Source organism: Pelobates fuscus, chromosome 1 (genome assembly GCF_036172605.1).
Source record: "Pelobates fuscus isolate aPelFus1 chromosome 1, aPelFus1.pri, whole genome shotgun sequence".
Taxonomy (NCBI): domain Eukaryota; kingdom Metazoa; phylum Chordata; class Amphibia; order Anura; family Pelobatidae; genus Pelobates; species Pelobates fuscus.
Genome location: NC_086317.1, coordinates 336,173,886 through 336,185,765, shown reverse-complemented (window position 1 = coordinate 336,185,765; position 11,880 = coordinate 336,173,886). Strand labels below are relative to the sequence as shown.

At 39.1% G+C, this 11,880-nt stretch overlaps 1 protein-coding gene across 1 annotated transcript in view; it reads left to right on the top strand.

The window, feature by feature from the left end:
* Nucleotides 1-2,063: 2,063 nt before the first annotated feature.
* Nucleotides 2,064-11,880, top strand: part of PCCA (propionyl-CoA carboxylase subunit alpha) — a 532,298-nt gene continuing 522,481 nt past the window's right edge. Inside the window, exon 1 of the mRNA XM_063425353.1 lies at nt 2,064-2,146. Coding sequence (XP_063281423.1) covers nt 2,093-2,146 — 54 coding nt within the window. The 5' untranslated portion in view covers nt 2,064-2,092. The remainder of the gene's footprint in view (nt 2,147-11,880) is intronic.

Sequence of the window (11,880 nt, the reverse complement as noted above, 5' to 3'; positions counted from 1 at the left end):
AAGTCTACCAGATCCTAAAGTAATCCATCTGCCATTCCTAGGATGTCTCTGCGGCAGTGGCTTTGCAACAGTTCCAGCCTGAGTTTGTTTAACAGATACTTTACAAATCTCAGACTTCAAAAATAGAATCTCCTGCCACAATATAGAGAACTGTCTACAGATTAGACAGAATCCAAATCTCCAAAAAGTGGAACATGTTCAGTTTCATTGGGGGTGTTGTATGCCTTGCATGGGTCCTGATGGGACCACAGGTTAGAGACAGGAGCGGGAGTATAAACAATCAATTGGGGGGGAAAAACTGCTCACCACCTCAGCACTATTTAACACAACACACACAAACATCATCCACTATAAAAACACACAAAGCATTCACTAAACAAACATTTTCCACTACACAAACACTGCATCAACTTTACTTAGCTTTGTGTGTGAACTCGGGGTGGGCCATATGGGCAAACTCAGAAGCAAGCCTCTGGGGCCCATTACTGGTGTGTAAAGGGCCCCAACATTTCTGATGGCAGCCCTGTGTTAATCTGCTTGTCTGCAGATCAAAGAGCTTTTCGTTTATGTACATTGTCAAACATATTTTAATAAATAAATTATTCAGTGTCAGCAAGGCTTTCAATAAAACTCATGCTTTGTCATTTTATTTAATATGAGACGGTGCTGTTGCAGGTAAATTCCTACTTCCTAAGTTTCATTTTAGTTTATCATGTTATTACATAAATGTAGGCATAATTTTGGTGAGGGGGCAGCATTTCATCGTTGGACCCAGGTAGCACTGTCTTGGGCCAGCCCTGCCCCTCCTTGTTTACAGATAATATTTTTCATAGTTTTATGTCTTTATTGCATGGACACTAAAAAAAAAAAAGATGAGATTTTTTTTATTACTCCCTATTGTACTATTGCGATTTCTATTGTGGAGTGCAACATTTGGTTTATTCCCCCCCACTCCCCCCGAACATTACAAAATTGCCTATAAGCTAATATAGTCCAGCTTTAACAGCCAATGGGAGGTGGTAACACAGTAATGATGGTGTCATGCACAGCCAGGAAATGTATATCTGGCCCTGTTGGTGTGGGAATCATGTAAATGCAACTCTCAGACATTCTGCTTCAGGGTAAAGCGCTAAAAAAATGTGTCAAAGCCGCACAATCAGGGGGAGAAGAGTTTAAGGAGTGTAAGGGTCAAGGAAGCACAATGTAATATTGCATATGTAGACAAAAATCCTTGCACTGGCCCTGCCCACTCTCCCTTTCTGACGGCCATCTTTCCGCTCACTATTTTGCAACTGTACGCTGCTTTCCAAAACCCCGTGACAGAAAATGCTGTTGGCAGAGAGAGAGCTCACGATTCTGAAAAACAATGGATAATAGTAATGTAGTGCGCATTGTCTGGGATACCGGACTGTCTAACCGTGTAATAAGACCGCTGTCAGAAACTGGGAGCGAGAAAGGTAGACAAATTATCTTGTCAGAAATTTCAATAAATTACAAAAAATTATGTTTTTTTTTTCCAGTTCAACTATTTTGTCCTAAAATTTGCAATGCCCTTGCCAAATATCCAGATAAAAAAAAAGGTTTAGTAAAATGCTCCAATACGATAAATTATGAATAAAATACAAAATTATCCAATACATATTGGTAACAACAGAAAGATGGCAAGCTCTCCCCCAGGTTATAATAACAGATAAAGGGGATTTACCATAATGCGTATTATTGTAAACCAGTTACAGTGCTATGCTTTCTGTCTATCCTCCCCTTCACTGACATGCTGCTCTAGGCAATGGTAAATCTAGAGAGCCAAGTCTCGCCTTATGAGCTCTCTATGAAGACAATGAACTTTGTGCTGGTTTGGCTGAGGGCTCCCAGTGACAGAGCTGTGCCCATGCTGCCTGTAGCACGCTGCACCATGTGACCACCGCCTCCTCCCGCGTCCAAGCTCACACAGCACCCGGCAAGGACAGCACACACAGCAAGCGTGGGGCGTGTGGTGACGTAGGCAACCTTCCGATGAGCTGATTGGCTGCCTGCGCCCACGCTCCTCCCGCAACTAAGGGCGGAAGGTCAGGCATGCCATTCACTGGCAACAATGGCGGCGCTCAGGGCTTTCACAGATGTGCAGAGAGTGGTGTTAAACTGGCAGGTGAGAAGTGTCTCCTTAATCTCCCCGTCAAGACCTATCCCTATCCCAGGGTCATAGCGGTGACTGGTGCGAGCCTGGCCACCTTGTATCCCTCAGATAACCTCCTGTGCCTGGCTGCCAGCAGCTGAGCTGGGTGACCTATACAGCAATACACTGCATGCTGGCCACTGGGATGGCTACACTGGCAGGACTACCTGCATGGAGCATGCAGTATATATACACTCACACTGGAAAATGGTTAATAATATCCTCTATTAAAGATTACTGATTGAAATACTACAGCTTGGTCATTTACTCAGTTCCTGTGTGAAAGTGCTGAAGGTGACTGCAAGCAGTGCTGCACCACTTCTTACCTTTTTAGCAATGTTGTGTTTCAGCTGTACTGACAGCACAGATCATTTTACTTGTTTATAAAATCAAGAAAACAGGTTTCACAAGTGAGATAATTTTTATTTTCAGAGCATCAGTGAGTCAAACAAGCATTTCTAGGATAGTACTCCTTCTGTGGGGAAACTTCCCAATGGTTTACTTTAGATAAAAATAAATACATTTTTATATACAAAATCCAGTGCGCTCACCGATTCTTGGCAGGTCCTACTATAGCAACCTAATGCCTGCCAAGAATGGGGCCCCATTGATGTTGTGGCAGACTTATGCAATGCATGATCATATATTGTAATTAAACTCCCATTTTTCTTTTACCAGGTGAGGAGGTTTTAAATAAAATTATTACACTATGTGAGACTTAAAATTGCCGTTTAGTGAATAAGTGACTGCAATGGATTTTGTATGTTGTATGAATTTTTATATATATATATATATATATATATATATATATATATAATCTCTTCAGACCTGAGGAAGAGGAAAACTCTCGAAAACTTGTCTTTGAAATATTATGATAGTCCAATAAAAAGGTATCATTGCATACTGCAATACTCTGTCAACTGGACTAATATGGCTAATCCAATCTAATATATATTGTCCTGGAGTTAACTTTTATTTCTGTGTAGTCATTTTTAATTGCGGTTAAGAAAGCAAATTAATAATAAACTCCTAATTATATTGTTGGAAACTATTTTAATCAAGATGAAAAATGTTTTTTTTTTTATATATATTCCTGCACACGAAATAAGGACACATTTAAAATGAAGAGCCAGAGTAACTCTCATATTTCCTGTTAATGATTGGCACAAGCGTTGCACCAATTCCGAATAATACCCTCTTATGTGCTTTGCAATAATACTGTCTCAACACTTTTCATAATGGCAAGTGCTATTAAACATTCACTATATGGATCAGTGTAATAAAATGTAATTTTAATTTCATGCCTTGATATTATTGCAGTTAAATAGTGAACTTTGAATGTCCAGATACAAACTTGAAGTTGTTTACAAGGTTATTTCAGGATTGTCTTTACATGATGATTATCTTGTTTCCAAGTTACAGCTCATTACAAGGTTTTGCTATTCCATGATGGAATGTCATGATTTTATTTAGGGCATGGAGGTAATTTTCTGAACTATGTAAAACTTGACTCAGAATTTGTATTTGAGCTGCAGACAGTTAAGCATGTTAAACAGGATGACTATATGCACCATCACTACCTATTGCAGGCTTGGTGGTACATAGAGCATACCGATCCTACTTTTATCTCTGATATCCCTAAATTCAACAAAGTTTAACTCTTCATAGTGATTTGTTGGCAATTCCCTGGTGAATTCCAATCAATTCACACCAAATCTAAAACATTGATATCCTCTCTTTTTAAACGGTGTTCTTCTTTAAAAGTAATCTTACATTTTAATGTGATAGTGTGTGGTGATCCCATCTAATTGACCAAAAGCATTGTAAGGGTTATTAACTAATACTCCCTTTTTCACTAAAATGAGTTGGAAGTGCTTCAAGTTTTTTTGGGTTTTTTTTTGCCTTCTTTTCCATCAACCGCAAAAACAGATATGAGAAGCTGAACTTGATAGATGCATGTCTTTCAGCCTGAATAACTATGTAACAATTTGCCTAATGTATATAGTACCTGTACAGCAAGCATGTCAAACTCAGAGTCTAGCATGGGCCACATAAACAAGGTTTAAGTTTGTGGGCCGCCAAAAAAAACCCTTACATTTTCATAGAAACGTATGTTGATTTTGAAAAGTACAGTATAAAAAACAAAAAAAAAACAGCAGCCCCCTCTAGCCAACAAGCAGACTCCACTGACATTGCCGCTGCCAGTATGCGACTCTGGAGTCCGGCCTCTGGTATGCCCCAAATGGCGCTGTCCCCACCCTGTGCCAAATCTGATCCTCCCGCTACTGCTTGAAACCCTGTGAAGGTGGAGCACGTCGATGTAATGTCAGAATGCCATGGAGGTGCCTCCATGCACCTCCAGGTACTCCGCTGTACAGTCGCAGCCAATGCAACACTGTCCAACACACACTCACTGACAGACACACACACATTTACACATTCTTGCACTCACATCATTTTTTTTTTATTGCTCCCTACCTTTGGGAGCTGGTCTTGGCCCTCTTCTATCTGGAGATCTCCTTCCTGCTCTTCACTGCTCCCTCGAGCGCAGTTTAGTGGTGCCGGAACATGACCTCTTATTCCGGCATCACTACAGACGGCGTGCGCAAGGGAGCCGTGAGCAGCAGGAAGGCTGAGCTCCCTCGTTCCATCCACCTTCCTCTCCTCCCCGACCAGGTAACTTTTAGCAAAGTAGGCACCTGCAACATGGAGAAAGCAGGTGCCTACTCCTGCTTTAACACTGTCAGGGTATACTACTTTGCCCAACACGCAGAACTTAAGTAAAAAAAATAAAGAAAACCCTAACCCGTATTACCAGGCCTTAGAACGGCCGGATTTAAGTATAAAAGGGAAAAAACACAAGACAGGCTGAGAACAAGAACACAGAAAACACGAAACCGTTAACCAAGCCAAGCCAAAGGTCGAGGAATATAGAAGTCAGGAGCCAAGCCAAAGGTCTGGAATGTTAATAGGAAAGCCAATGTCAAAATACACAAGAAACCGTACCAGAAACGCGCTCTCGGATAACCAGAATGGAAACCATAACAGGGCACAGAGAAATGTAGGAAAATGGTTTAAATAGCCTAAGGTGCTCCTTGATTGGCTGCAGAGGAGCATGTGACAGTGAACGTGTGTGTGTGTGACGTCACACACACGTTTCCAAAGTTAGGCACTCAAAGGGTTAAGCAAGAACCTTAAAAGTTTCTTTATTGCAGCGGTCAGCGTCTCTATTGATTACAAACCCCCGCCGCTGTGTGAGGGGAGGAGTTCCTATCAGTGTACAGCAGGCATCGCAGGAGGAGGTAAGTAATCGGCGGCATTCCCATTACCACGTGGGAATGCCGCCACAACGAGATGCGCTAGTCCAATCCCAGGCATGAGCGGGTGCCTGGAGACAGTATTCAGCGGCATTCCCCTTGCAATGTGGGAATGTCGCTGCAACAATACGCAGCACCCGGGACCCATACCGCTCTCTGGCAGGAGTGGACCCAGCAGGCGGCGTGACAAACACTAAGCATGCACTCGTGGCTCGTCAGGCCGCAAAGCGGTCCGCTGTGGGATGCATGCAAGTTTTTCATCACTCAAAGGTCACAGTTTAGTGACTGAATATCAGTTCAGTTTAAATCTGAATATCATTGTTTCTCCACCAGCCTATAAGTTCTAAAGCAGGTGATGTTTTTTTTTTTACAAGCATTGCTTTAAAAGGCATAATAAGGAAAGTTCCTGTGAGAATAACTTTGCAATATACTCTCAGTCTTACTGCTGACCATGCTTTGTAAATGTTTTAGCAAAGGTGGCAAGTCTCCCCTCCCATTATATGGTCTTGTTGTGCGCAATACAGTGGGACCTCGGTTTACAAACGCCTCGGTTAACATAATTTTCGGTTTACAAATGAAAATCCATTTAAAATAATCCCTCGGTTTACAATTTTTTTTTGCAATACAAAGCAAGTTTTCCCAGGATCCATTGCACCTGGGAGGTTTATAGGTTTATAGCTGTGATTTTCACAGTGAGAAGAACGCAAGCACCTCTAGCGGCTGTCAACGAAACAGCCTCTAGAGGCTGGATTAACCCTAATATAAACATAGCAGTTTCTCTGAAACTGCTATGTTTATAGAAAAAAGGGTTAAACCTGGCTGGACCAGGCACCCAGACCACTTCATTAAGCTGAAGTGGTCTTGGGTGCCTTTAGTGGTCCTTTAAACACTGTGTATTTGTCCCTAAAGAAACTAATAATACTGCTATTTCTTTCATCTTGAAGCTACAATATGTGTAATATACTACTGTTGGAGTTTTAAATGTTACATCAATACACCTCCTTTCATGTAAATGTCTCTCCCGCCTTCCATTCTTTATGGTCATTTATCCTTAAAATTATTCAGCTTTAGGTCCATTGTTGACCCAATGATAGACTACACAATAGATTGCCTATCTACTAATAGTTGAGCCAGGTTTGCAATCTGCTTCTAGGTAAAAGGCTTTTTACTTTTTATTTGGCAAAAGTTTACATATAGTTATTTACTAAAATGAGCATAGTTATGAATTCAAAGTGAACTTCAAATTGTTAACTGAATAGCTAAACTGTAAAAATAATGGCAGTCAATACAGAGCCAGATCAAGGGTTTCTGGCATCCTACGCAAACTAGGTGCCTGTCCTATTTGGTCCCCTCATCACTTGCCAACTGTGTTATGTTATATATATATATATATTGTGTATAAATATAGTAGAAAGGACCGCACTCCAAGGTATTTGTGATAATTTTAAAATAAAATTTAACTTTTATTTAATCCATATAAAAGTAAACGTTTCAGCCCCCACATGGAGCTTTCAAGCGCGGTCCTTTCTACTATATTTATATGATTTTGCCAGACCTGCACCGGGCATTAAGAATTTAACCAGGAGTGCAAGCCCTTGTTACTTATATATATGGATGTATGTATATGTAGAGGTGTATGATAAGTTTGGCAACTGTGAGTGTGTTGTATGTAGATCAGGGGTAGGCAACCTACGGCACTCAAGGTGCCTTTGCACGGCACTCAAGGCTGCTAGAGCCAAACAGGCTCTGGCCTATCAGGAGTCCCAGTGAAACTTCAGATACCTGCTAATACACAAAGGTGGTGAAAGACAATCCTCAATTTATGCATTGCAGCACATAGAGGAAGTGATCTCAGATCACTTCCTCCCAGCACTTGTGAATGGTAATCCACACTGTAGTAGAGCAGCCTGCAACTGCTATTGCAGCTCCTGTCCTCGGCCTGTACCTGGCCAGCCTGGTCCCCACTGGAACCAAGGGAAGCCACACACACTGCTAAATATACACAGAAATGCACAATAACCCTCCCCTCATACAAATAATACGAACAGCCCACAAACATACTCACAATCCGCAGAAACGTAACCTGCTAACAATCCACATACATGCACACAACCCCGCATGCAGTCTCTCACATGCAATACCCCAAACAGCCCCCACACATACACACACTACCAAAGACACAACTTGACATATACATCCACACACACACAATTCCACATGCAGCCCCCATACACAGCCCACATTCATATGTATCATACACGATACCACAAACTACTCCTGTGAACATACACATTATAATAGCTCATATACGCACAAATATTCAGCGATACAAAGCAATTACCGTATAAATAACACAAGCAGAATACGGCAGCATACACACCTCAATTTAAAAAAATAGGACCGGCCCGCTATATCGGCACAGTGCTGCTAAAAGGTTGCCTACCCCTGATGTAGATAGTTGTGTGTGAGGTAACTGAATCATGAGGTAGTGGCCTTACCAGGTATCACAATATTTGTTTTAAAAAAAATAAACATCCTTTTGTTAAAGAAAAACTAATAATTTAAAAATAAATATTTTTATAATGTAGATGTATGTACAATCCAAAGATACTATAAGAAAAAGTAGGGACTGCTTTGTCCTGTGTTAAAATCTGAAGTTGACAACTGTCAACTTTTGTTTAATCCCAGCAATCGTCCCAAATAATGGCTGTGGGATTCAAGCTCTGTCTATGGAGGATCTTGTGAGACCACTAGAGTATATTACTGATGTGGCTCGAGGAAACTGAAGCACCAGGAGCCAAAGAAGACTAGGATTGATGTGGCCGTGGGGGACAGCTTGAGGTAATGAAAATTAACCTGACCTGCAGCCACTGGTCCCACATCGGATCTGCCTTATACACAAACAAATTAATAAAAATAAAGCTGCAATATGCTAGAGACAGCTACAGTTTATGCCTGTTTCTAACAACAGCTTGTGCATGTAATTTTTGTTTTCTGTCTACTAATTTATCCATCACCTGTGTTGTATGTTTGTTTACTGCCAAATCTATCCTTTGGTTTTCTGTATATATTCATAGTGTAGTTGTCATTTGGTGTTTAGTAAACATGTTCACCACTTATTTGTTTCCAAAGGCCAGGGATGTCCAAAGATTAGACTCCCCACTGTTGCAGAACCAAAACTCACATGATCGTTCCTGTCTTGGGTCCCATGGAGACACCTCCACCATATCTGATGTTCTCCTGCAGGAGAAGCGGGATGCCTCTGTAAAATACAGCATTGTTGATCAAGGACTGCAGTCATTGACTGAGAGGGCCAGCTCAGTCCACTCTACCTGTGAGTGCAGTCCTGGATCAGCCATTGAGGACAGTTGTATATGGACCTGCTTAGCTCTTTAGATTTTCTTGCTTGAGAAGCAGGTACTGTAGCCGCATGCATCCAGTAGGACACAGGTAAGTTGTAGACCATACTAAAATGGTTTGACAACTTACTGTGTGATGACCCAAGGAAACCTCTAGCTTTAGAACCCCTACAGTAGACTGTAGTTGTTATGGTACTTTAAGTGTTCCTTTAAGTATTATACCTTTCAGAAAAACTGCAAAACAAGTATAACCTCTAGTACTTATTATATTCCAGATATATTTCTTTATATTTCTTCATGTTCGAATAAATGAAAAAATAAGTTTCTATAAAGGTATAAAGTCATCCTTGCATATATTATATATGCATCAAATTACTATTCTACCTCAGTGTATCACATTTCAAATAAAATGTTTTTTTTTTTTTTTTTAAATGTAAACGTCAAAAGAATGTTGTAGTGCAAGAATATCTATATATGTGGTAATTAAAAATAGAATATGTGGTACAAAAACTAGAATTTTCATACACATGCACAAACCTCTTTATAAATGTCACCAAGGATAATATACAGATTCCTTTAACAAGAGTTGAAAAACACATCTGATTCTTTTGGCTCTTTTAAGCTGGTATATTTTGTGAACCAGTTGTAATATCCTGTATATTATATGTAGATTTAAAGGGACAATATAGTCATCCGACTACTTAATCTCAATGATGTGGCCCTGTCCTTTTAACCCCTTAGCGACCGAGGACGGTTCAGGACCGTCATCGGCATTTTTGCATTGCCGACCGATGACGGTCCTGAACCATCCTAACGGTGCAATGTACTTAGCCGATCGCCGCCGTTCCCCCGGCGGCGATCGGCGTTGGTCCCGGTGTGGGGAGACTGCCTGCAGCCCAGACAGTCTCCCCATGGTGAATTAGGACCCCTGGGGCCATGTGATCGCTCAACAGGGCGAGCACATGGTCACAATAGGTGTCCATGTGTCTGCCTGCAGGGGGACTGTCTGTGCTGACAGGCAGTCTCCCTGCTAGTGTAAAATCCTAAAAAATAAAAAAAGTTAATGTTAGTAATAAAAATATATATATATATGTGTGTATATATATGATATATAGACATATATTATATTTATATAATGTCTATATATAATATCATACTAAGAGTATTTTTATATTAATATGTACATATATTAATATAAAAATACACTTATAATTAAATTACACACGTGTGTATATATATATAATATAATAACTATATATATTGTGTATATATATTATTATAAAATACAAATAATAAGTAAATTAAATTTTAAAAAATAAAAATAATAAAAATTTTTACAAAATTACATATCTATATGAAATTTTATTCTAACTGTATTTTGATATTAAAATATATATTTATATCAAAATACACTTAGAATGAAATTGTATATATCTATGTATATATAAATAAATAAAAATAATACCAAATATACATATGTCCATATACAAAATTACATAAATAATTATATAAATATACACGTAGACTTCAAATATATAAATATGCATATATATTTAAATTCTACGTGCATATTTATGTAATATTTTTACATAATTAAGTAATTTTATTAATTGCAATTTGAGGGACCTGCCTGCCAACCCAGGCCGAAATTCCCGAGAATTTAATTTGCTAGCACTGTATTTTACCCTGTAACTTTCTATGACACCCTGAAACCTGTACATGGGGGGTACCGTTTTACTCGAGAGACTTCACTGGACACAAATATTAGTGATTCAAAACAGTAAAACCTATCACAGAGATGATTTTGTCAGTGAAAGTGACTTTGTTTCGCATTTTTCACACACAAACAGCACTTTTACTGATGATATAATTGCTGTGATATGTTTTCCTGTTTTGAAACACTAATATTTGTGTTCAAGAAAGTCTCCCAAGTATAACAGTACCCCCCATGTACAGATTTTATAGCGTTTTTGAAAGTTACAGGGTCAAATATATGGGTCAAATATTTTTACATTGAAAATGGCCAGGTTGGTTATGTTGCCTTTGAGAGCGTATGGTAGCCCAGGAATGAGAATTACCCCCATGATGGCATACCATTTGCAAAAGAAGACAACAAAGGGTATTGCAAATGGGGTGTGTCCAGTCTTTTTTAGTAGCCATTTAGTCACAAACACTGGCCAAAATTAGCGTTCAATTTAGTTTTTTCACACAGAAAACAAATATGAACGCTAACTTTGGCCAGTGTTTGCGACTAGGTGGCTACTAAAAAAGACTGGACATACCCTATATTGAATACCCTGGTTTGTCTACTTTTAAAAAAATATGTACATGTGGGGTGTTATTCAGAGACTTTTGACAGATAATAGTGTTACAATGTCACTATTGATAAATTTGAAAAAATATGTTTTGAAATCGCAATATCCTACTTGTACCTATAACTTGCAAAAAAGCATGTAAACACTGGGTATTTTAAAACTCAAGACAATATTTTTAATCTATTTAGCATTTTTTTTTTTCGCTTTTGTAGATGAGTAAAAGACTTTTCAAGTAAAAGTCAAAAAAATGTATTTTTTTAATTTTTCATCATATTTGTTTGTTTTTTAAAATTAAATTACATGAGATTATATAAATAATGGTATGTAAAGAAAGCCTTTTTTGTCCTGAAAAAAACAATATATAATTAGTATAGGAACAGTAAATGAGAGAGCGGAAAATTACAGCTAAACACAAACACCACAAAAGTGTAAAAAGAGGCCTGGTCGCAAATGTACAACATCGCAAAAACTGTCCAGTCCTTAAGGGGTTAACATTTCAATGACATTGCAGGTTTTTTGTATCATACTGAGAACCACAAGAGGTGTTTCTGCTGCACTATCAGAGTAAATTGTCACATGATGTGGAAACATTGATTCAATGCTATTGTAAGGAGGTCCTTGAATGTGCACATGGCTTTTACCATGCACATGCTTTAGGTCCCTATTGCTGCTCTATGAGGAGCATTGGATTTGACTATCACCGTGGCAAAATGTTT